At 39.0% G+C, this 27534-nt stretch overlaps 1 protein-coding gene across 2 annotated transcripts; it reads right to left on the reverse strand.

The window, feature by feature from the left end:
- Positions 1 to 2242: 2242 nt before the first annotated feature.
- TTC1 (tetratricopeptide repeat domain 1) lies at positions 2243 to 26028 on the reverse strand. 2 transcript variants are annotated; one of them, XM_014062368.2, is made up of 8 exons: positions 25914 to 26028; positions 24276 to 24570; positions 20578 to 20638; positions 10578 to 10690; positions 9665 to 9701; positions 8785 to 8933; positions 7228 to 7282; positions 2243 to 4393 (listed from the first exon to the last, which is right to left on the reverse strand). In XM_014062368.2, exons 2-8 carry the CDS (start codon positions 24561 to 24563, stop codon positions 4257 to 4259), a joined length of 840 nt encoding a protein of 279 aa, XP_013917843.2. In that variant the 5' UTR covers positions 24564 to 24570; positions 25914 to 26028; the 3' UTR covers positions 2243 to 4256. The 2 variants fall into 2 exon arrangements, with proteins under 2 accessions (XP_013917843.2, XP_013917770.2); XM_014062295.2 differs by lacking the exon at positions 25914 to 26028 and adding an exon at positions 25798 to 25883.
- Between the last annotated feature and the right edge of the window lie 1506 nt (positions 26029 to 27534).

The following is a 27534-nucleotide window of genomic DNA, read 5'->3' on the forward strand; positions in this document are numbered from 1 at the left end:
GGTAGACTTCAATAAGGAAAAAAATATTAAACTTTTACAGTTTTGCCTGAAATTAAATATTCAAGAATTGTTGTGTACCATGTTTTGAAATAAAATGATTTGTTCTCTCTGCACTTTTAAAAAGTTATCCCAAGAATGTTACTGTTTCTTCCTCTGTTTGTTTCTTCGACAGTAAAAGATTAATGAAAGTTGTAATATTAAGCACAGATAGCTAATAGTAATTCCAACAGAAGACAATAGCTTTCTAAATTATGTAGATTACACCACTTCTAGAGTTTATAATTTAACAGAACAGGTAAGGGGAAGGGAGTAGTGAAATTTTCTGCAGCAATACAACATGCCCACCTGGATCTGGGATAGACCGTATAAATGTTCCTTCACATCCCACAGAGATCATGGACAGCAATGTTATCTTGGCCAGGAAGTGATCTGATCAGGGCAAAGAATATATGTACAGTATAACTAAATGTTATACTGTACATATGCAGATCACTAAACAACTGTTCTGAAGTGTTGCCTTAATGTGTTGGGCCTCAGATCACAAGGGACAAGGTGATGGTTGCCTAGAGGTCATGTACTCCCAAATCTGGGAGTACATGACCTCTAAGCAACCAACAAAACATGGTATCTGAAATTGTCCAGTATCAATAGGCAAAACTATTCCACTGCCAACGAGAAATCATTGAAAGATCATGCTGATCAGCCAGGAGGATACTTAACTTGTTCTTACAGCTCAGTGTAATAAATTGGCATTTACATTTGCTCACTTATAGATCAGTGCCACTACTCCCTTCCTGGTTGATGAACAACAGGAAACAATAGAACGAATCTCCAAGATATTAACATTGGTGCCCTTGCCCAGAGAGGTCCCAGTAAAGTACATGAGATCTACCTGTTCATCCTCAATCAAGCTATAGATAAGCACAGGCTTATTAAAAATGCCTTATTAATGTTACCATCAACTTAAGGCCAAGGGCACTAACAATCCAGCTGCCAAAAGCTGGGTTTGGGGCCACCAGAAGAGATTACCAGCAATTTCTCTAGAATGGCAAACCTAGCATCCCGCATAGTATTTTCCCAAATCTGTCACTAATAGGATCACATTCTCTCCACTTAACTTTTATTCCCTCAGTCCAAGGCCACCAACTAATTTCAATCATCACCACTCAAACAATCCACCAATTACATGCGGAGATCAGTAAACTGGTGACATCACTTATACTGACTCTCTGCCCAATTCACTACTTTTTTTCACCATCTAGCATCTCTTGGGAATCTCTAAATTCCAGATTACCATCTCACCACTACTTTGAGAGAATCCTGGCTCAGGTAGATCATCTATCCATTCAAACCAGTGAACTTCTGTATACAAATGCAGCACAATTTGCTTAAAAATATGATGTATGTGAAAATCAGGCATCACCTTAAGTACCAGAGACTCAGTCTTCTAAGGGTTAATCCAAACATGTTCAGCACATTGGCCAGACAACATACCTTTCTTTGTACTGAGTCCCAAACTGCGAAGTCAGTATTCTGTGTTGTGACTTTCATGTCCACACAGGGAGAAAGAAAAGGAATTTCCACTCCCAACTCCACCACTTTCTAATTGACAAATAGTAGCACTTACTAATGTGCCGTTGATGTTCTTGGTCTCTTCTATTTACTGATAATACTAGACTGTTGGACAATTCTTAACTTTGGTTTCCAATTACTAATTCATCAAACACCCTGAATCTTCAATCACTAGTAATTGCCAGTCTGCTGGTAATGAGCTTCTCAGGTACATCCCAGGTCCAGCCCTAGCTTTCCCTCTCCTTAGAAACAACTTAAAAAGTTAGTATGTGATGGCTACCATATCACCCATCTCTCAAGCAATACCAACATCTCTGTTCGTGTATATTTTCACACTGAGCAGTCAAATAATCACTTTTACAGTCCCCACTCCAACATGAAGCAGGTCAACTGAAAATATTTGCACATTCCAGCAGAACCAACAGATCTCAGCAACAGGGAAATATCACTATAGGTGTAAAACAGCTTCCAATTATAATCTGTCAATCATGTTTCATTCATTAACAGAATTATCCTAATTCATTCAGCTTCTTCCAAACTCTCCTAACACTCTCTTAAACTATTTTATTCCAACCATATAACCAAAGATTAAGTCAATTAAACCAAAACCAGACCATTTCTTACCATAAATGCCATCTTGAACAAAAATGCATGTACAGGTTTAGGCAACTCTAATCAGAAAGTATGTTTTAATGAATCCATATATGAACAGAAGCTAATACAATCTCTACATAATAAAGTTAAACATATCTTTCCATTAATTTTGAATATTTTTTCTAGTTTCAAAATAAATTAACAGAGAATGCAGCAACCACCAAAATCTTATTTTAAAACTCCTTCCATATACTTCTGTAGCCAGCTAATAGTCTTTCTATTACAAAATCTTGGCATTTTTTTCCTCATTCTTCCCTGCACCTTCAAGCTGAAAATAATTCTTTGTAAGTCCCTTTGTATGCACTTCCAAGTTGAGATCTCACAGATGTTCCCACTTTCAAGTTTGCAGATACTTACAGATGTTTGTCCTGCTCAATTATCTAGCTTCTTTTCAAATTCAATTATTTCATTATAAGCGTGTGGGAGAAGACACAATAATCAACTAAAAGAGTTCTGCATGGAAGAATAAAGAAAAATTCCAAAAGCAAGCACAGAAAGACCCGGTTAGCTACAGGAAATATTTGGAAGCTGTTATTCCTGCCAAAGATATTCAAAGTACTAATAGAAAGGATATATAAATGTTTCATGTGCCATATTCACTACTTTCTCACTCTGAATATGTCACAATTCCATACAAATGCTATGCATTCAAATTTGAAAAAAGATGTTTTAACCATGTAGAATTTCTATGCACTGTATTTTCTTTTTGATCAAAACAGCCTATCTTGAAGTCTTATTGAAATGAAGGCTGTGTAGTAATAATGTTTGAACACTATTGGTGAATAATGGTGTTTAGTACAAATAATATAATTGTATACCATTCCTTAAAGATAAAATACAATAAAAGCATATTTAAATACCATAATATACTTTTTATGATACTTACAAAAATTACAAGCTTGTATCTTCTGCAAGAAAAGACACATTATGTGAAAAGCAATCGGATAAAATGTAAGGGTTTAGTAGGCATGTCCAAGCAGAAATAGCGAACTTGCTCTATAACCAGAGAATGTTGCAAATAAATTAACATATTTTTGGTGATCAAGAACTTTTAATTGTTTTAGCAGATGCCCCCTCAATTTTTTTTGGGGGGGGGAGGCTGTTTCAAAATAAATAAATTAATTAAATACAGTGGGACCTCGGGTACCAACCACAATCCATTTCAGGACTTCGGTCGGCACCCAATTTGTTCGTGACCAGAAGCAAGACTGACTGTGCATGCGTGCACACACAAAAATGGCTCAGCTGGGGAAATCGCCACGGCAGAGGAAATGTGTTTATTCGGCAACCGAGGATGTATTTGTGACCCGAATGCAACATTGAGCGGATTTTTCAGTCAGCACCCAAATTGTTCGTGGTCTGAGACGTCCAGGACCCAAGGTCCCACTGTAGATATATTTAAAAGCCCAACAATGTCTTCTAAAAAAAGCATAAAATAAAATAAAATCACCTGGGGAGGGGAGCTTAGTGTAGTATGTAGTTACTAATAACCATTTTCTCTCATTTAACAAAATTTATGCTGTTATGCAACATTTAACACTGAAAAGGCTACTTTGAATTAAAAGACCGGCACTAACATCATGAATGATTTATTAATCTGTAAGGTAAAAGTAGATTCTCTAAACAAAGAAACACTTCTTTGCCCTTCAAAGAGACTTACAAACTTCACAAATGATGAAATGATTGTACTATGGCTACAGGTTTAGACGTACTGACATTTTTCTAACTTGCAAATCTAACCCACATCCCTCCTCAGATGGAAGATGCAGAGTGCCCAAAGTGCATGAAACATCACTGCAAAGGTCAAATATCAGTCCTCTTCTGCCCACCTCTTTTGAAAGAATCACACACACACACGCACACGCACGCACACACACACTCACACAATGTATAGGTCTCAGTTCAAATCCTCCCAGTTTAAAGAATGGCATTATGCATTAAATGTTTACTCATCCTTTTTGCATTCACCGAAACCACATCACCGTTAAGCCTCAAAGCCCAACATTTGCCACATGCAGTTTGGGCTCGTGTTATCGGTTGTTATTATTTGGATTTTGAACAAAGTTGATAGAGTAGGAGCCAGTTGAGGAATCTTGCTTCATTTGGAAGTTTTCCGTTGATAAGCCAAAAGGACGGAGAACCAGATTCCCAAGATCCTTCAGCTTGCCTGCAATACACATACATAAAAAAATTCACACCTTCAGCTACATTTAAAAAAACTAGCACAATAATCAAAGGAATGTCTTCTGACAACGATACTGTGCGGAAGAAGGAAGTTTTAAAATGACTTTTAAGAATTCTGTTCAAGAAATGCCAACATAAGAATAATATCACCCACTTTCACCAGAAATGGTCATTTTAAGAGAGACTCCAGGGGAAAAAATACTACATGTCCAAAATTTGCTCCATTATTATGTATTACATGCAGTTTCTCCCTTTGAATTTATATCTCCACTAGTACAACTCCTGTGGGCTTCATAATGCTCACAGCATGTTTTTGACAGACCGGTGGTAAACAGAACACCTGTTTTCAAACTGACAGACTCTGTTTGCTACTACCCACATGACTTTTTAATCACAATTATTTACAGCTACTGTGTTCATCCTCAATTCTAGAACTCTTTCGTTAACATTTTTATTTTAAAAAGGGTGAGAAGAACCCCTGCTGCCATCTAATGTAGTACTGTAATTAGACAATACAAAGTTTACGAAGAATTGAAACTGGGAGCAGCCCAGATTAAGTCATGTCTTAAGATCATGAAAAACAAAATCGAAAGTAAGCATGTGGATGAATGACAAGAGGGCAAAGATTGAGTGAATAAGCCTTCTCTTTGCTTAACAAACAATTTGTGTTTGGATAAACTGAAATCAGCTATCCACAAAGAGTACAGCAGTACAAGCATAAAACTGTACAAGCATAGAACTGGCTTAAAACTCCGCTCTACTCCTTCGGAAAAAAAAATACTTTAGATATCAGTTTCACTATTATTTAACTGTAATAACATGTTGAAACTAAAATCCAGCTACAAATTATAATACTAGTAGTATTTTTTTTCAATTTCAAACCAAAACATTGTTCTATCTTGTTTTGAACCATTCAAAAAACGACTTCCTAAAGCTTAATTCAGAAAGGCCCTATCCCTTCTGAAGTGTTGCAAGTACTGAAGCAAAAACTAGTTTCTAATGAAAAGGAATTGGGCATGGAAAAAATCAGATATTTTTCCATTTGCTGACCTTTCAACAACTATTATTAACTCTCTACAAGTATTCCAGAGTGAAATGACCTTTTGTACCTTTCAGAGACTTTGGGGGAAAGTGGATAGTATAACACTGGTAATAACAGTTAATCTTCAATTCGATTCACAGTCTGGGGCTGGTAAAAACTTAACAGTTCAAGTCCTAACCAAGGACCTAGCAGTTATGAATAGAGTGGGGTTTTGGGGGGTTGTTTTTTTTTTCCAAAGCCAAGATATTGAGATCTAATCATTTCAAAATTTCCATATATCTAGGCAGGGTATTGTTCCAAGGGCTCCTATTACTATTGGAACAACCATTGATTTCTTCCTCCATAGTGATTCAACTTTAATTTGCAAATCAAAATATTTTGTTATTTTTTTCCTAGCTGTTTCTCTTCCATTTGTGCATCAGCTGGTAGGTGATTCTCTTCCATTTGTGCTGTTTCTCTTCAATTTGTGCATCAGAAATACCAGGTGATGATTGCAATACCAATCATCATCACCATCATACAATTTCTATAAAAGATTGAGGGGAAGTGGATACAGATAAAACCTGGCACTGGCTTGCAACTGGAACATTTAAAAAAAGGAAACTGAAGGCTCAATGTTGGCTGTGCAAAAGCAAGCTATTAAAATTAATGCAATCAAGGCCAGAATTTTAAAAAATCATCAAATGATTTAAAAATCCAGATTGTGCAAAGAAGCAGAAGAAACAGTAGATAATATACTTAGCTGATGCAAGATTGTACATAACACAGTCACCCAAATGATTCACTGGAACATCTATAAAAATTACCATGTGCCAGTAACAAAACACAGAGTTGAAAAAGCAGTTGAATATGAGCAAATTAATATATTGTAGGATTTCCAAATACAAACTGATAAAGTTTGGGTTCACAACACACCAGATACAGCTGTGATTGAAAAGAAAAAAATGTGGATAATTCATGTGACAATACCAAAAAAATTGGAGATCATAAAGTATTAAGTCTCAAGATCTCAAAATGAAAAGATTATGACATAAATCGGCCATGGTTATCCCTCTGGGTGCCACATCAAAGTATCTTCGATAGCACTTTAAAAACCTGTGCATTGACAAAATGTCCATCTAGAATTGCAAAATACCACACTCCCTTGATCTATACATATACTATGCCAATCAGGTTTTGAGGAAGAGCTTGATGTGTATGAAGGTCAACACCATTTAAAGAACTGGCAACTAAGATTTCACATTGTTATGAACAAATTTTACTATTTTCCAAGGAATATAACAATATCGCCATCACAAAACAATTGGCTCAATGAGGAGAAAAACCATTGCCTTTTATACCAATGCACTAGATATAATTTGTCAATATAATTTGCAACCAAATTCTGCATCCAGTCTATTATTTGCATGTTCAGAATGACTTTATGCTTCAGATCCCATGGCAGAAGCAATTTTGCTGTTTGCTTTTATATAAAAGTTTGTTTCCTACTGCCAAAATAAAATCATCGGTATTTCTACTGTGGCAATAGTCAGGGTGTTTCTATTTTTGTAGCTGTAGAGATCAGGGTGACCCAGCTGCAACCGGTTTTTTTTAATGATCTGACAGATAAATATACACAAATCCTTTCATTTCATACATGGCAGAATCTGAAATAAGTCTGTGGAATTCTACAAATTCCACAGAAAAGGCCATTTTAGAAAGGTATATGTTTTATGCATATACCCTTACAGAAACCATTCTCCTGCATAAGCAAACTATATACAAAATGTACTTACCTAACATCTCAGCCTTAAGTTTTTCATTACGTTCTTCTATTTCTTTTGGCAATCTCTAAAAACAAAAGCAAAGAGAAGGCCAATTCCACAAACACATTAAGCAACTTTATTTACTCTTTATTCGGTGTGCAGAGATTGATGCATCACTTAATGATGAAAAGATAAGGACACAATTATTGTCAATGCTTGCTTTAAGTTCATATATAACCCAAGCCATTATCTGATTTATTAGAGAACCATACATACCTGTCCAAGAATGATTTTGCTTTCATCTAAGTAAGAGAAATAACTCAGTGGGTGCAATTTTAGGCTTCGAAATCCAAGACTTGTATGCCCATCATATAACTAAAGATTTCATTTTCAAGTCATATAATTCAGACATAGATAGCCCCTTCACAATAGCATTTAAGGAACTTCAAAGCCGTTATTAAAGCCTACGGCTAGGTATCGATGATGTTATGCAAAGAGTGGAACATCTTTATGATATTCTCTCCTAAGAACATTCTAATTATGTGTGTTTTCCATATTTTAGGCAACCCTCCACACCAGCTCCTTTAAAAGGGGCTATTAGGACCACACATTGCTAAAACTTTAAAACCAAATTATTTTGGCGGTGACCAAAAAGCTACAGCTTTATCATGTGTTCTGAGAATTTGAAAGCAAATGCTCTTCAAAAAGTCACAAAAACGAACAAGAAAAGAAAGGGGGGGAGGAATCAAGATGGCTTTTTGTTCCCGCCATGGCAGATTTTTCCCCACATTTTAATTCCAAAGCTGTGTTTGCTCACATCTGAAGTAAAAGCTTTAATTCAAGAAGCTTGTTAGAATCCTCTTCCCTCATCTCTTATAACTGATCCACCAACTTGAAAATCAGGATTATGGTTTCAGTACCAGCCTATGTTTTGGCCCGCCAGCAGAGCTGGTAGCAGATTCAGACAGTGAAAAGGTTGGGGAGGAACATGGGCCACTCCTGGAGTCTGAGGAAGGCTCTGATGAGAGCTCTGCGTTGGACGCAAAGAGGGGGGCAAAGTCGTATGTCAGTTATCAGCTGCCTTCAGAATCAGACATCAGTGAAGCAGACGTACAACTGGAGTTTGTTCCCAAAGTGTGCATGCGCAGTTGCCAGACGAAGGGAACAGCTAAAGATCAGGGGTTGACTTGGGAGTAAGGTCACAGGTGGATGATGAATGGCCCCTCCCTGAAGAAATAAAAAAGGAGCGAAAGGGGGGGGGCAGTTTGCAAGAGACTCCTTGCCAGATTTTGCAGATATCGGCCTGGTAGCTCTTTATGCCAGATAAGGTCTGTGACTGTAAATCCTCCCTTGAAAGACTTTGCTGGATGTGAATGAGCAGAATTCAGAGTAAATTAATAAAAGGGGTCTATGTCGGGACCAGGAGTTTACTTCATGCTCTTGGGAAGCCTAGGTCAGAACAGCCTTTCTCTTCACTCCCTATTCTTTTGAATCATGCTTCTTACCATCTTTCACCAGAGTCCTGAAATGTTCTGTGCTTTAATGGTATTACTATAATCATCTCCTTGATTGAAAAAATAAGTTTACCATGCAAGCTTCCCTTGCTTGATATACCGATGGATCTTTCTCCAACAGATTTTTGTAATCCTCTAAAGCTTCATCTAGTTTTTCTGTTTTTTCATACAGTTCTGCCCTTCTCAACAGTGCTTTGATATAGTTTGGGTTTAACTCTAGAGCTGAAAAACAAAAAGAGAGCAATGATACACCTTACTTGCAGTATTTCTACAAGATACTTGTACAACCATGCTCCAGTACTATTTAATAACTCCATTGCTAAATAGTAAACAGATTAAGCTGATATACGTATCAACATTTCTAGCACTATTATCATACTGAACCTGAATCTATATTCATAGGATTGGGGGGGGGGGAGTTTGTCTGCTTTCAATTTCACATGCCATATGAACCAAAAAGTAGTTCAGAAATTATTTTATTTGATTAATGGCTTAATATTCTATGTGAGCCCAATCCATTGTTATATATTCAACAAACCATAGGTTAGTATGCATTTTGGTTAACAGTGATGGTAATCAATCTGATTTCACTGTTGCTACCTCCACTCCATTCTATCCAGCCTATTTCCAAGTCCCTCTAAACCTGCTCAACTCATTCCTTCTTTTAAAATCAGATAAACATAGCCCAATTATTTTCCAGGTACTGTATCTGATGCTCAGTTGAAAGCTTCAATCATGGACTAATTATTTAGCATTCTGCTTATTTCAGTCATCAAATCCTTCTTGAGTAAACCAAATATTTGAGGGAGGTAGATGGGGAAATTAACAGTGCCATTGATCAGGCTTCATCCTAGTATATAATATCAGATATCTGTCAAATTCCCTATATTCTCTCCCATGTCTAGTCTCTAAACATAATCCTGACCAAGAGCAAAAGTGTGAGAAGAAAATACCTTTGCTGCAATCACTTATAGCCATTTCTTTCTTGTCCTAAATGAGAGATAACATTGACATTTAATATAAAATATATGTTTCTGACATTCATAAAGATTGGGAAATATTACATTGTAGCATAAAAACTTTATATGCTCAGCATCTAAATCCAGAACCATGGAACAATAAGTCAGTGAAACTAGAGACTAAGAAAGGTATGCTACGTATCTGTACGCTGGCTAACCTATTCCAAGATACCCAAGAATTTTCCATTTGTAGAAAATAAAACAAATAGCAATAGCACTTATTATATACCGCTCCATAGTGCTTTATAGCGCACTCTGGGTGATTTAAAATATCAGGCTATTGCCCCCAACAATCTGGCTCATGGCTACATCCATGTTTCCCATTTTGGGACAAGCCTCCATCAGCCTTTTCCAGTGATCATACCAGAGAGAATAGGAGAAGAGCTGACAGAAAGCCTATTCCCTAAGTTAGCAACATCCAGACCACCTTCACTATCTGTCCTGGTCTAAACATGTCCAACAGGAAGAGCAGTTTCCCCAGCACTCAGGATAGGGAATTCTGGGAGTGGAAGTCTACACATCTTAAAAGTTAGCAGGGTTGAAAAATGTTGCTATAGCAAAGACTCTTTCCCAGCATTCCTTTCAAGTGGGAGTCGGGATATGGCAAAGGATCACAGTTTCAGAGAAAAGCTGGCTAATTAGCAAATGCTTGGCAATACACTCACTCTGCTGTAGTAGATCTGTTCAAACTTAATAAATTTGCAGCAGCATCTGAAATGCCAAACCAACTCACCCACCCACCCACCCACGTATCATTTCCCCCTGCAGCTCCTCCGCACATAAAAGTTCTGGCAAAATGAAATCTTCTCAAAACTTATCGCTTTATAATCTTGGAAATTAGTATTACCTGTTTCATTCTTGCTGCAGCTCTATTTGAATACAAAATGGATCTATCTGTGTTACAGGAGGCCGGACAAACCCGCAGGGCTTTTGCATATGAATCTTCTGCTTCTTTATACTCTGAAGTTAGGGCAGAAAACAACAACAACTGAAATTGGGGGGAAAAACACAAAACAATGCAGAATATTTACATATTTTAATCATTTTTCATTTTAAAATAATAACAGAAAAAGTTAAAAAAAGCAAACAGTGCAGAAATATTGGGGGGGTACCCTAATTTGGTTATGACTCATTTGTGGGATGCAGTATACTTTCCCAGCATGTTCAAAACAGTGGGATTTTTTTTCCTTTTGGAATTAAAAGCAAAGCATCAATCTGTAACTTTTAAATAATAGCTCAGATTCAGGACAATTCAATCTGTAGATAGGTATCATTCAGTTATGAAAAATATTTACATACAAGGAGGTTCCAAAGAAAAGAAATGTGCAGTGTGTTAAGGTTATTCTAACATGAAAATATTGCATAACAGAACTTGAATTTTCTCAGTCATGTTAACACTTGATTTAGGTAGCAAGAATCCAATTAAAAACTAATAAAGACTCCTGGTTCTTTATGTTATTCCTATTGTATTTTGTGGGGTCCACAAAAGCAAACATTTACAAAGCCTCTGGCGTTCTAAGTAGGAATACAAGGATACTATTGTGTAAATAATTCAACTTTGCTCTATGCAGGATAAGAGTTTGTAGGAGATAACTTCATATACGCTACAAAAGGGATAAACTCACTGGCTGAGATTAGGAACTCTACTACTCTGATTAATGGGACTGAGTCTTTTGGAATCAGAACAATTTCTGAAAAAATAGCAGCAATACATTTTTATCACTATTAAAAGTGATTTCAATATAGTGGGGAATGTACATTAAGCTTAGATTGTCTTACTGATATTATCAATAAATTAATATGCAGAATCAATTAATATGAAGAATACACCCATGTTCCATAAAGAAATTTCTACAATTAGTGACAGTCTTCTGTCTGAAACTTTTCTAATAAAGGATGCACACAATTTACATACTGCATATCTTCTTTAATTTCTTTTCTTGACACTTCACTGAAAAATAAAAAGAAGCGTGGTGGTGTTGACAATTGGCAGACTTGTATTTGAGATCTGGTTGCTGCCGTGGGACGGGGTGAGCTTCAATCACACACTGCAGCTCCTGCCAACCCAGCAGTTCGAAAGCAGGTGACAAGAGTAGATAGATGGTTATCACTTCAGTGGGTAACTTAAAGAAGCCCCCAAGTAGGCATCCCCGGGCAATGGGGATGTCACCTTTCAACCCAGAAGCACTTCAGTGCTCCCAACATGACTGTAGTAGTGGAAAAAAAACCTAGCCTATTTCTGAAACTGTACAGATGTGTGGAAGAGACCAGAAATACCACCATTCATTGTCCAAACCCCCCTCCTTACAAATCTCGGCAGAACAACTAAAATCCTAAATTACACTGTACATTTTAGCAGTTTATCCATGAACCAACAGATCCTGCAACAGTAACCAACAATGAGATAATAAACATAGCATAGGTTTGTTATCTGCATTAAAACTGTCAATTCTTTTTTTTATTTCTTGGTTTATTTTCCCTTTGTAGAATGATTTTGGACAATTGTTTATGAAATTTTAACAAATACTGATAAAATGCAAGGCCGCATACAATAAAATTTTGGTTTAAAGGACCAATTGAGATAAGAGTATTCTTTGGTGCTAAAACGCATTAGATAGGAATATACAGTGTGTGTGTGTATATATATATGTGTGTGTGTATGTGTGTGTGTTTTGTGTGTGTGTGTTTTGTGTGTGTGTGCACGCGCATTAATTGCAAAAAATATAGGTACCATTTTAAAGTACTACCAGACTTGGAGTTTGATGAAAGGATGAAAAATGGCATCAAGAGAGGAGGAAACTGCTCCTCTTCCTCTGGATCAAAATATATCCCAGTGTTAATCATTAATAATCAAAGTAATATTACTAAACATAAAACTGCACTTTCCTAACAAATGTTTCAGCCATAGCCACACGATATAATAGTCTCCAAGACAAGCGTGCATAAGGAGTCTATAATCGCAGGCCTTGCCATTCTGAAATACTGACAAAGAGCTGCATGTGCAAAATGGTTCCAAGGCAATAAAGAAAGTAGGTTAGAATAGGAGAGAATTTGATGGCAACCAAGAACTCAATTCTTGCCAAGAGAAATTTGGCTCTTTACTATGGTGTTTTTTTGTTTTTGCTGTCTTCAGATGGCATGTATCTTTTCCTATGAAAAACTCAGGTTGTCACTAATATGCAAGAATACTTTTTTTTTAAAGTGATAAACACAGCATGTTTCAGCATTTGGCTATACTAATCTGGGCTTAAAAGCCAAACAGGGCCAGGCCTGATTAGTATTTGCAGGGGTACCACCAAATCCCAGAGTTGAAGGTTAGGCTGAGTAATTTTTTAAAAAGCATCCAGAAGGAAAGCAAGAGCAAATTACTTCCACACTGTTGTCAAGAATCATGTGAATTTCTACTTTTATCTAAGCAAAACATCCAGGAAACTGAAATATTCTGCAAAACTAAACAGAAGCAGATACTCTTCTGATAAGGGAGTCTTCCAGATAAAGAACATCATGAAGAATGTAAACCTTTGTGAGGAATGCACGAAGAATGCACCCAACATCACTCCTTCCCAAAGAGTCTTCCCAGTTCTGGAAATGATTTTTTTTCTCATTCCTTTTCAAAAATTGTTCAATTATTGCCTTTAGTACTATCTTTCTTCTATCTTTGCCAAAAAATATGGCAAGAAACACTTCCGAGATGCTTTTCTATTTAGACTCTCTCCTTTTAACGCAAACACTTGTTATTGTTACATTGCTGTTTCTCATACCCTGTTTCCCTGAAAATAAGCCCTCCCCGGATAATAAGCCCAATCGAGCTTTTGAGCACATGTGCTAAAATAATCCCTCCCCAAAAATAAATAAGCCCTCCCTGGATAATAAGCCCAATCGGGCTTTTGAGTGCATGCGCTAAAATAAGCCCTCCCCCAAAATAAGCCCTCCCCAAAAATATTGCAACACAGCAGCAGCCATGAGGTGACCATGCTCGCCACCTCCTGCACATCAAAATTAATAAGACCTCCCCGAAAATAAGGCCAAGTGCTTATTTTGGAGGTCAAAATTTTCAGGAAGAACATGGCATATATGTTTTTATAGAATTCCCCTGATACAGTATCATTCTCGGTTTGATGTGCAATGCTAATGTGCGTTTTGAAGCTGATGTTTTGTTTTTTCTTTCAAAACCGAACCACCTCTCACAGAACTTTGTCTGCAATTTTTTGGAATACCATAAGTAAGACTTTTGCTAAGTGCTTATGAGTCAATATCTCTAGTTCCTATGCATGAATGTATTTAATGGGCATACATAACTGAATATATGAATGTACTATAAACAAACATACAGGCAGTCCTCGATTTACAACCAGAAAAGGGACTGGAAAATTCATCAGTAAATGGTGAGGTTGTAAAGCAAGATGCCATGGGACTGCCAACTTCCTTCCCCCTTGACCTTGCTTGTCAGAAGCCATCTGGGAAGGTTGCAAATGGCAATCATGTAATTGCAGGATGTTGCAACTAGGACTCGTTTTTTTCAGCACCTCTGTAACTTCAAATGGTCACTAAATGAATGGTCATAAATCAAGAACTACCTGTACTTTGTACTTTCTAACAGCTTCCTCTAACACACCAGGCTCTCATAAAGTATAATGTCAACAAAATCCCATCCTTGCCTCTACACCAGTAGTTCCCAAATGGTGATTCTCAGGAGCCTTTACATTCTTCAAAATATTTGAGGATCCCAAAGAGCTTTGGTTTATGTGAGTTATACCTATTAATATGTATTGTATTAGAAATTAAAACTGAGAAATGTTAAAACCCTTATTTGATTTCATCCGTCCCCAGGCAACACTGTGACAACCACTGCTCTCAAAGATGGGTCACAGTTATTATTATGATTGATTATGTGCCATTAAGTAATAATTGACTCCTAGCAACCACATAAATAGGGTAGACTTTCTTCAAGAGAAGCTATCATTTCCATAATTATACCAAGCACAAATTTTAAAAAGTACCAAGACCATGAAAAAGAAAATGTGGGCAACCATAGTAACAGATTCATTTACAAAGGGCCAAGCTTATATAACCAAAACAGCTACCACTCAAGAATGAAAGTAGGATGTGATCAATTTGAAATCATCAAGTACTGTATTTCCTTGGTTTGTTATTTCAGACTAGCTTTGCTGTTCTCTCTTTTTCTCCCTCTCTCCCTCTCCCTCTCCCTTTCTCTCTCTCTCTCTCTCTCACTCTCACATACACACACATTATGGGGGAGGAGGCATGCAAGTAATTGCAGAAAAAAGAGTAAGAAAGAGTAAATCAAACCAAGAATAAAAAAGGAAATGCAGCCAAATCTAATTTACTTGAACACCATTCACTATATCTGTCATCTTTTTATTCCTGCAATCAAGCCTTGCTTCCATTATGTCTATATACTGTGCTACTCATTAATTTTTATTGTTTAAATTTCCCACTTTTCTCTTTTTCAAGATTGTATTATTAACTCCATCTAACTGCAATTTTTTGCTCTTGACCCCTTATTTAATTTTATTAATTCTTTCTGTGAAATCAAAACACATAACACTTTTATGTTCACTCCACATTCATTCACATCATTAATGCTTGTCACTCTCTTTTTTTTGTTTTATCACAGTTTTTCAGTATCCAATTCCCATTGTATTCTGTGCATTTTCCTGACATACCCAACTCTTGCTTTCTTTGGCAAACGTTAATTTCTTACAACAGGCTATCTACCATCCATTGTCTACTATCTCATTTCTCCATCCATTATCCTATCTTTAGTAAGAAGTATATTAATATATGCAAATTGCTCTCATTTTCTACCATTTATGTACAATTAGCGATTTTTTCATCCAATTTTGCTTATCTTGCTTTTTGATACATTAATTTTGAGGACTATATTCCTCTTGAGTCATAGAATCAATCCAGCATTTGCTACAGAAAAAGTTGGGTTCTTAGCCAACAATTGAGCATTGTCTATATACAAAAATGCATGCATATTTGTATTCCCAACCAACACAGCTCATTGTTCCCACAAGCATTCCTTATTCATCCATAAACATATAAACAACCAAGGGGAAAATATATAATCTTAGCGCCCTCCCTAAACTATTTGGCAAACATTTATTCTCATGTGTGTTTTGCTTCCACCTGCAGCATTCAGCAACAAAGTCTCAACTCCATTATTTGAGCAAGCGTTCCACAGTTCAAGCCTATTTTATCTTACTCTCTCTCCAAATCAATAAATGAACAATAAACTTGTTTTCTCAATTCATGGTTTTACAGTGACCTTGGTTTTGTAAGAAAGATGCATAGGAAGATATATTATGTAATGTAGGATAACATATATTCTACTTGGGCGGAAACCTTGCATTTCTTTAGAAGCAGTTTATTATATATCTGTATTTCTATACACATGCACCAGGGACGTGCAGTCACTAGAGGCAAGGGAGGCAGAGCCTCACCAGTCTCCTCAGGAAAAAGAAAGAAATTTTAAAAAAATTTTTTAATAATTAAAGCCAAGATAGTTGCTACCAGATTCCAGGTCACAGTGGCTTGGTGTCTGCTTAGTGTTAACCAAAGCAGGAGGCGAGAGAACTCGGGGCCTCTTTTCCATAAGGAATTTTTCGCCTTCTAAAAGTTAATTTATTTATTTGTTTGTTTGTTTGTTTGTTTGTTTGTTTGTTTGTCTTGTATGCCGCCCACTCCCGGAGGACTCCGGGCGGGTCACAAAAGACAAGGGAAACGGGGGAACAAGACAAAGACAACATATTAAAAACAAAACCAACATTCACAATTTCTATGGAGGTAGATGCTTCTCAGCTCCCCCCAGCCTGCTGGAACAGCCAGGACTTGGTGGCTTTGCGGAAGGCCGGGAGGGTAGTAAGGATTCGGATCTCGACAGGGAGCTCATTCCAGAGGGCCGGAGCTGCAACAGAGAAGGCTCTCCCCCGGGGAGTCGCCAGCCGACATTGGCTGGCAGATGGGATCCGGAGGAGACCCAACCTGTGCGATCTAATTGGTCTGAGAGAGGTAATCGGCAGGAGGCGGTGTCTCAAGTACCCAGGTCCGATGCCATGTAGGGCTTTATAGGTAGCGACCAGCACCTTGAAGCGGATTCGGAGACTAATAGGTAGCCAGTGCAGCTTGCGGAGGATAGGTGTAACGTGGGTGTACCTTGGTGCACCTACAATCGCTCGCGCGGCTGCATTCTGGACTAATTGGAGTCTTCGAACACTCTTCAAGGGCAGCCCCATGTAGAGCGCATTACAATAATCCAGTCAATAGAGAGTTAAAAGGCAAAGAAGTTCAGATGGAAAAGAGGCACTAATTCTCCCGCCTCCTGATTTGGAAGCAGCCAATCGTGTCTTCTTGAGCACGCTTACGTTGGGCAGGGCGTGCTTCAGAGGAGAGAGGAGTGGGCGAGAAGGAGGAGGCTGCCTCTTTGCTGCAGACCTGGGCGCTTGGCGGCTCCCACGATGCAAAGTGCCCCACCATCCCCGATGCTGCCGCCCGCTGCCCCGGCCTGCTTCTCCAGGCTCCGCCGCTGGAAGTCCCGGATCGCCTCTGGGGGAAGGCTGGGTGAGAAGCGGAGCGAAGCTTCTCTGCGGCCTCCCGGCGCTGCCCAGAGGCTCTTGCAGGAGCACGTGTCAGCGGCCGGCAGCCTGGAGCGGCCCCGGTTGTGAGACAAGGGAGCACTTAAAGCAGCCGCTGCCGCCGCTGCCACCACCCCTCCTTCGCCCGGAGGGGCGGTGGTGGCGGCAGCGGCTACTTTAAGTGCTCCCTTGTCTGTCTCACAGCCGGGGCCGCTTCAGGCCGCCGGCCGCTGACACATGCTCCTGCAAGAGCCTCTGGGCAGCGCCGGGAGGCCGCAGAGAAGCTTCGCTCCGTTTTTCACTCAGCCTTCCCCCAGAGGCGATCCGGGACTTCCAGCGGAGGAGCTTGGAGAAGCAGCGGACGCAGGCCGGGACAGCGGGGGGGCAGCGAGGCACTTTGCATCGCGGGAGCCACCAAGCGCCTTTGCTGCAGACCCGGGCACATGGTTGCTCCCGCGATGCAAATTCCCCCCCCCCTGCCAAGCCTCACCAGGTATCAACCTCACCGCACGTCACTGACATGCACTACACTATACATATATTGAATACATATATTAACATGTCTAATGGTTAAGGCACTGGACTAGAAATTGGGAGGTTGTGAATCCTAGCCCTCCCTTAAGTATGGAACACTCCCAGCCCAATCCACCTCATAAGGTTGTTGCTGTGGATAAAATATAAGTAACTTGAGTTACTTATAAAAATAAAAAAGTGGGATACAAATGCATAAATAATATTATTTGTAGATCCTAAAATTGAGATTAATAACTGAAAATCCTTTTGTTTTTATTATAATATCTACTGCTAGTTTATTAAAATACAACTAACAACTTATAGGATAGCTCCTAAAAAAATACCCAATGGCATGGCAATAGTGAGAGCATCAGAAACTAGCTATTAATTCTATATATGGATGACAAAAATCAAAGAAAAAGAAAGAAAATTTATAGTAGATAGGAAGAATACATTATCCATTATCTTCTGGAAAAGAATTGACCCTAATATCCCTGTAATTCTTAAGTATAGATCCTGTACTCAAGAATATGAAAGATGATATCATAAACTAATATTATAGAGGATCAAGAGCAGGAGGCATACGATAAAGACTCTAAGGATCAGAGGTGGTATTCTGCTGGTTCACCCTGGTTTGGGCGAACCGGTAATGGCGGCGGTGGGAGGCTCCACCCACCCACCCAGACGTCATTACGGACGCTCTGTACATACGCAGGTGGTTATGCACATACACAGGTTATGTGCATGTGCAGAAGCGCTGCACACGAGCGAGCACTCCCGGTTTCATACCTGCTAAGGATCTTCCAAAGAACAAAGGCGATGATGCCACCATTTTATAAGAGCAATCACAGGAGCAACCATATCTAGAAACCAAGCACTCTCAATACCAAGAATCTGGCTATTCTCAAAGTTTATTTTTGAGGCTGAGCCTAATCTGAAAAAGTTCTGCAGAACTTTCAGAGAATCCAGAAACACTGGGGGCACTAAAATATAGACTGGGCATATGATTGGCTGCAGAAGAATTAAAGGTCCCAGTGAAGATAAAGGAAATGATGATACTGCTGCCCCTTTTCCATTTTCCTCATGTAGAAGAGATTTCTCTTTTTGATTCCCTCAGTTCCAGAACATGTTTATGTGGAATCGCCTCCGCTGTATTAATTCCTGGATTAAGATAGTTAACTCAGCATAACCCACAAGGTAGCTGTGTTGAGATATCCGTGAACAACAAATAAACTGTTCTGTCAAGGGCAGAGGCCAGAGGTGAGTTCCTACTGGTTCAGATCGGTTCAGACGAATAGGTAGTAACTTGGCAGCCTGGGTCACTGGAACCAGCAACAATCCAGGTCTGCCATGTCTCCGAACCGGTTCTCTCATGTGCGCATCAAGTGTGTGTGCACGCAGTGCATCCCTGAGCGAAGAGGTAGTAGCAGAAGCCGAAACCCACCTCTGGCAGAGGCCTTCAGCCAATGGAAGCCCAAGGAAGGACAACGGTTATAGGGTCAACCAGCACACACTCCGCAGAGCATGTTAGAAGCTGCTGATCATTCCTGAGGCTTTCTTCTTCTTCCTCCTGCCAATTGTCTTTTGCAAAGCACTCCTAAAAAACTCTCCAGGGATACTTTTGGCACGCTTTACAGTGCATGCTGGAAGCTACTGGCCATTTGTCTTTTTCCTTCTGCAAAGCACTCCTCCTGCGGAGCACTTTGCAGGAGGAAGGAGAAAACCTCACAAATGGCCAGCAGCTCCCAATATGCATTGCAGAGTGCGTACCTGAAGCGCCCCAGGAGGGTTTTGCATAAGAAGACAGCCCAGCAACCACCAGCAGCTTTCAATGTGTGCGGCAGAATGTGCATTAGAAATGCCCACGGGATCTCTCTTCAAAAACAGCAAAGGCAGCAAGGCCCTTCTGCTTCAGCCACCGCAGCTGGGCACAAAAGGCAAAAGGTCAGTGTGGGGAGCTGGGAAAGTTGGCAGTTGGGCAAATGAACGCTTGCTGAGATTTGCTGGGGCTTCCTGGGCACTGCACCTTAGTGCCACCTTGCTAGGGCAGGATGGAGTACTGAGGCTTGCAGTAGGTCTGCAGTAGCCAAGGGGCAGAGATGGGTGTCAGACAGGCAGCTTGGGGAACTGGTGGCAGTCCCTTATCTTATTTAGGATTGAGGCTGGATTATTTAGGATTGAGGAACCAAGCCCAGAATGGTTTGGATTTGGATGGGCATTCACTTAGCAACCCATGATTCTTGGTTAACAATGGCAACAGTCACTAAAGGATGCAGCCGCATGATTGGAAATGGAATTGGAATTTATTTGATTTGTAAGCCGCCCTATTCCCCGAAGGGACTCAGGGCGGCTGAACAAAAGCCAAGGGAAGGGGAACAAATACAAAAAAGTAAGACAAAACAGGAAAATGATACAAACGATTTAAAAAATACAACAAGCACAGCAAATTCGAGTAGGGGGGGGGAACTCAACCCCAGGCTTGCTGGGACAGCCAGGTCTTAATAAGACTAGATAAATTATTTGAGGATTTCCTTGATTACCATGTTGAATTAATTGTTAGTCTTGTACTACCAGATGTCCAGATCTGTTGCATTCTTATTAATCTGGGCCATACTGATTGAGATAGTTATTCTGGAAGAATTATTCTGCACACCTTAGAATCTGCCTTTAGGCAGCATTTGGAGACCCAAACACTAACGAAAGTTTAAATATTATCATAAGCCATTTGCTTACCTCCATTTTTAAACTGTTTATTTCCTTCTTCTTTTAATGTTGCACTTTCATTTCTTCTTTTCTACAACAGAAATTAAGAACCAATTGATATCTAATAACAACACAAATTGTCCAGACGGAATTCAGGCTAGTTCCCAAGCCTAAAATACATAATTTTGTACAGAGTAGATACTACTACTCATATGACAAGCACTTCTATTTTGTAACACTTTATAAAGATTTATAAACAAGATTTTATAAGCCACAATAAACAGTAAAAATAACAAAAGAATCAAAACCATAAAACTATGGAACCCTGGGCTGGCTCATTCAAACCCTTATAGCCCCCCAGGCAGTGGGCCAGGCACTGGGATATATTGCTTGGCCAGCCAGGGGTAGAAATATGCAACTGAATACCATTGACATATTAATACCACATCTTGCACTGTCGGATTATCTCTTCCATCTATTTCACATAAATATTAAAAAGAAGGGGTGAAAGACACACGCCCCGAGACACCCCATACTGTGGATTTAGTCTTGCAACTCCAATCCTTAATTACAAAATCTAGCTGCAACCTAAAATATGATTTCCAGGAGTGGGATTCAGCTGGTTCGGACTGGTTTGGGCGAACAGGATGCTAATTTTACATCTGGTTTGCCGAACCAGTAGTTGCAAGGACTGGCTGGCCCTGCCCACTACACCCCATTCCTCCCAGGAGTCTTGAGACAGCCCATTTTGGATGCCGGGTAAGTGCAGAGCGCGCGCAGAAGCTCTGAGAAGGTGCTCTAGAAGTTCCGGAAGTCTGGAAATGAGCCCATTTCCAGCCTCCAGAAGGCCTCTGGAGCTCAGGGGACACCGTTTTCACCATGGGGTAGGTGAAAACACCCATCCCCCATGGGGCGGGAGCTGAGTAGGCCATGCCCACCAGGGCCACACCCACCCAGCAATCAGGCAGAGAACCAATTGATAAAACTTTTGAATCCCACCCCTGGTTTTATATATATATATATATATATATATATATATATATATATATATATATATATATATATATATATATATATATATATATATATATATATAAACAATAGTTTTTTAAAACAATTGTTAGTGTTCTTATCTCACTTTTAGCTCTCTGAATTAGACTCAATCAATGTTTGTAGAAAAACAAATGTTATTTGCTACCATGTACTTTTCAGTCTCCAAGGCTTGATAAAAATTACATGAATAATTTATGAAACTACCATTTAATCAATAGCTGGACTGGAAAAGAGGTTTGAGGAATGGAAGTTGTAAGTTGTACAGTCCTCAACATGTATAGCTTTGTTTCTCAACTTTTCACAAAACCTAGCTTCTCAATTCTTCCCATCACCCCCTCACTCTTTTCATAGCTTAGTCCTAATTAAACTAAACATATTCTCTACCCCAATTTCCTTCTAGTACACAGTCTTCCCATGGTCCTTTTCTCCTTACATCCATGACTGCCTGACTTCAGTCCTTAATCATCTTGGCTATGTCTCAAATCTGTTTCCTTCATCAGGTGTTATGACATCACAAGAACTCAAGTGGTTTCAAGGCAACAGTCTATCCTGTACCATGGATGTAACTAATACATACCTCTGGTCCTGTTTTAATAGAGCACAGCTAAGATAACCCACACCTAACACTAGCAATCAAAATATTGATAATCATCTGTAACATCAAAGTTTGGCTGATGTTAATTTAAAAAACAAACTGCTTCAAACACATTCAATTTTATTGACTTTCCACATTTCTACATTTGAATTTCCAAGTACATTATTAACAGAATGCTGCAAGCTATATCAATAATGCACGCTGTATCTATGTTTCCTTTTAGAAGCTTAATAGCAAAAATATTTAATTACACCCTCAAACAATATAGTATCCAATTAATGAAAATTAAGCTAAAGTACATATCAAGGGGATCAAAATTTAACACTCAAGATATTCAAAGGGTAAAAAATGGAGTTTTGTAGTAGTACAATATTATGTAATCCACCATTTTTATATTAATTCAGAATTAATAGAAATTGAATAAATCCCAGTATAACCTTTTATTTTAAATATGCTAGACTATAATTCATATCATTCCCACCTAGCACAGCTAACACATCTGGAACGAAGCAATAGCAATAGCAATAGCAGTAGACTTATATACCGCTTCATAGGCCTTTCAGGTCTCTCTAAGCGGTTTACAGAGAGTCAGCATATTGCCCCCAACAATCTGGGTCCTCATTTTACCCACCTCGGAAGGATGGAAGGCTGAGTCAACCCTGAGCCGGTGAGATTTGAACCGCTGACCTGCTGATCTAGCAGTAGCCTGCAGTGCTGCATTTAACCACTGCGCCACCTTGGCTCTTAAGCAAGATGGGGAGTTATCAGCTCAGGAAATAGCAGATTCAACAGTCAGGTTATAACATTTGTGTAGCTTCTCAGTAAGTAACAAAAAAGATTAGACAAAGAAAATCCTTTACAAGGTTTTTTTAATTGTGTATATATTTCATACATGACTTCAGCCTCTTCAGATATAAGTTGTAAGCTGACTGGAAAATTTTAAATGGAAAATTCCAAGCTTAGGTACATATTTTGCTGAATCACACATCCTTTTTCCTCACATTAGCTCTCTGCATACAAGTAGTTCAACTCTATCTGCAGGCAGGAACTTTAAACAATGCATCCTATGCTTTGATTCTTATTAGAAACTAGATTCCATTAAACAAAAATTACAGAAACAATCTATCAGCATGGGAATTTAAAACTGCAGGACAAAAATATTCCTGCTTCTGTTAAATGAGAAATATACTGTAACAAAATGCTTAAATATTAATATGTATGGACATTCTTAAAGCTAAACACAGCTTTAAAAAAAACTGAATCTAGAAATTTAAGCTCCAAACAGATCATATTACTTGAAAGCATCATGGTTAGCACTTCTTGTTAATGAGGCTAGTCTCGCTTCAAGCAGCCCTCTTTACAATGGACCAGAACAATGAATCCAACAATCAGTATGAACTGCTATTTCATCCAGCTCATTTTAAAAAGTCCATGAGACTTGGATTTCTTACACTCAAAATCCAAGAAAAACACAGACTCTTCCTCCCATTTTCAGATTTAGAGAATGACAAGCAAAAGATAATGTAATCTATAGAATTGAAATAAACAGAAGGCAAGCAAAACTAATCAAGATTGTGATAAGAAAAAAACCATGACACAGGACATTTAATTTTATGAGAAAATAATGACAAAGCTTGCAATTATACATAGCAGGATCAGAAATACTTTTCCTTAAATCAAACATGTTAGATATGAACCAGGAAGAAAGGGAGACGCGATGACAGAGTGCTGGTCCAGTATTTATCCCAAAATGCCACATATTAAAATATTTACTAACCGACTACAACCTGAATGACTTTACAAATTAACTAGGAAGCAGATTCCATGTAGCTGTGTGGGACTACTTCTGAATAAATATGAAGATAGGTTGCAAACACTATTAGGAACTCATTTTCAAAGAAAATTTGAACCGAACAAGGAATGTTTAACAGCCTACATATTAGCATTCCAAATAGAAACACAGAAATATTTTTGTTGCAAACAACTGCAGATATTTCCAAGCAAGTATATATAGTCACAGTAATAGTAAACAGCTATTTACTATTATTTTTTTAAAAATATTTGTATCTTTAGAACATACCTCTTTTTCTTCCTCTGACATGTTTTTTTCCAGTTCCAGCAATTCTTTTTCATCTAGATCCACCTCATTTTCTAAAGAATTTGTCTCACTGTTGTGATTCTCTTCCACCACTCTTGATTCAAGAGAGTCACTGCAGTCATGGAAGAGATCATCATCCTCAGACAACTGACTCACACCTTCTTTAACGACTCTGGGGATATATGCATGATGTGTAGGACTGCTCTGTTTTTCTGAGAGATTCAAATCCTCAATTAATTTTTCAGGAGCAACAGCATCTTCAGACTCCATGCTGAACCTGCAATGCAAGACAAAGAAATTATATCAGGCAGTAGCTTTCTCAGTATCTTTAAAGATAGATAGAAACATATTTCTTTAAAAAAAATTAAAGATAGAGAATTTTGTAAAAACTGGTATTTGTGCCTAAAAACACATTTACCATTTATTTTTGTTTCATCTAAAAAACCCTATATAAAAATATTTAACTATTTTGAGGCATAATTTGGGGACAGGTTAAATGATACATAGTTCGATATTGGGAAAAAATACTTTTTTCTTGTGGCTCTATTAATTGCTCAACATCAATTGGCAAAAAGTTAACCAAAAACAAATTAACTCCATTTTGCATCTGTGTACGTGATAGAAAATTATCACTAACTGCAACTAGAAAAATATTAAACTGTAAAGAATTTGTTGGTTTTATTTTCAAGACACCCTGGATCACACATATCCCTATTTAGCAAAGCCTATGCAATTGCAACTATACTGTAAGTACATTATTAAATTACATTGTGCAAAATCAGAAAAAAGAGATTGTTCATGAGACCATGCTTTAATTAATTACAGGCAAGCAAGTTGCCTTCAGTCAGATCATGCTGGATCAACCCACTGTTCTAAATACCATTTGTTTTCTGCAGTATATCTTTGCAGTACAATATCTTTTCAAATCATGTTCTTTATTGTACAGTACTGGAGATACCAGATATTTAAAATTTTGCAGTTTTATCATTTAAAGGATGTCCTTCACCAATTATTATTTTTTATTTAACAGAGTCATAATTCCTTCAACATTTCCCTCCCCCCCAAATTGTTTAACCTAACTTTTTTTGGGGGGAGGGGCACATACAAATGATACTCTCTAAACTGAATCCAATAATTTCCATTTCTAAGTAACAAACCCGACCTAAACTGCACAGTGTGGGCACCAGAGGTGCAGCACCTTTGTCAGCTGATCCCACCATCTCCTAAAACGAAATGCAAAACCGTGCCAAAGGAAATCAAGAAAAACCAAGTCTCCAGTCCTGTTTCATAGTGCAATTCAATGCACAGAATATTAAGATGCCCTGAACATTGTCAAATCAGGAACCATGCCCTCCTCCCCCAGCATTTTCCAATGCCAGTCTGGAAGGAAAGCATTATTACTCAAAACATCGAAATCTCTGGCCAGCTGCTCTGGGTGGCACGCTTTTCCAAACCAGACTGGGACCCACACACCCCTCCCTTTCTTCCCTATCCCTCTGCTTGCCTGATTCTACCAGGTCTCTAACTGTTCCCCTCATCAGCAGCCTCCTCGAGCTCCAACCCCTCCCCCCCCGTCCACAGAGCAGACCACTTAACCTCCAGCCCCACCCCCCCACCAACCTGACTTCTTGCGAACTTCTTCCTGCAACTTGGTCTCCCGCAAAGACGCCACTTCCGGTTTCCGGCTCAAGTCGATTAGTACGTAAATAGCCGGGCGGCGCCAAAGGCTCCAGTCAAGCGTCTCGGGGCGAAGATGACGACAGGTGACGTTGCATGCCAGTCATGGCAAGGACCAATTGCTGCAGACAAGGCGGGATGTTAGAAACAGGAGCAGAAAACAAAGACTTTTTTATTTTTTGTACCTGGGGTGATTTTTGTGGTGGTTATTCCAGATCTGATTTGTTTACAGTGTTACATCCTACATTAAGGTTAATGAGGGAGCAATGGATCAATAAGGAATGCTCATTGCGATGACTGCCCCGTCGAATCTAAGTCATTCAAGCGAAACTTCTGAAACGAGAGGCTGAGATTTGTTATTTTTTTCCTTCTCTTTTTCGTTTCCCTGAAGTTTGCTCTACTGGGTTTTGTACTTCTGACCATATGCAGAGTGTTTTTCTCCCTGCAATCGTCTATTTTTGGAATTTTCACAATCAGTCTTCTGTTTCTAGCTACTACTGCCGGCTGCCTGCAATTCCGGCAGTTCGATTCTCAACAGGCTCAAGGTTGACTCAGCCTTCCGAGGTCGGTAAAATGAGGACCCCGGTTGTTGGGGGCAATATGCTGAGTCTGTAAACCGTTTAGAGAGGGCTGTAAAAGCACTGAGAAGCGGTATATAAGGCTAAGTGCTATTACTACTTGGCTGGGAATAATACTGTGATTGAAGCAGGCAACTGAATTTTCGACTACTTTGCATGTAGGTTCATGCATGTAGCTTCATACTTTAAGAATAGCTTCACTAGTGGTAGTCAGATAAAACAAGTCTACATCAAACATTTAGGTGCATTGTACCATCTGACTGAAAAGCAAGGTTAATATAAGAAATATTTTTACAAGGCCACTCAGAGTCCTCCTCTCATAGGTAAGCCCTAATCTTATCAGGTCACAGCAGGTGACTGCACTTAGTTGACTCTGGCTAATCAGGATCAACTCTGGCTAGTGTTTAGATGAGAGACCATCAGAACAAGTGCTATAGCTTAGGGAACTTGAAAAATAATTCAGAAAGAAGGTGGCAGCGAATTATTTTTACTTTGTTGCCAAGCAAACTGGTCGATGTGCCCATGAAATCATCAGCCTTAGATAGTATTTCATACTTTCTCAATGAACACTCCCCCCCCATGCACACAGCCAATCAAAATTGTTTAAGTAGTCTTAGATTAACACAATAGATCTGAAATGCATAAATCCAGCTGGCAGCAATGAGATTCAGCACACCTCTAATTTTCTGCAGCCATTTAGTGGTCATCTGGGCAGTTACTGCCTGCCTCTGCTAGCCCTATTAGGTAAAATGTTCCTTGACTTGAAAATGAGGGTGGAAGAGTTGCTATTAACAGTTTTGCTTCAAGTCAGAGTAGAGGTGGGTTCCTACCAGTTCGCACCTATTTGGTAGAACCGGTTCGTCAAATCTACGGAACCGGTTAGAAGAGGTTCCACCAGTGGACCCGGAAAGCAGGCCACACCTACAGAAGAGGTTCCAAAAATTTTTGAAACCCACCACTGGCAAGGATTTGTAACTTGACAGCTT

The sequence above is a fragment of the Thamnophis sirtalis genome, unplaced genomic scaffold (assembly GCF_051295495.1).
Source record: "Thamnophis sirtalis isolate CommonGarterSnake01/CBP01778 unplaced genomic scaffold, rThaSir2_p1.2 scaffold_3, whole genome shotgun sequence".
Classification (NCBI taxonomy): Eukaryota; Metazoa; Chordata; class Lepidosauria; order Squamata; family Natricidae; genus Thamnophis; species Thamnophis sirtalis.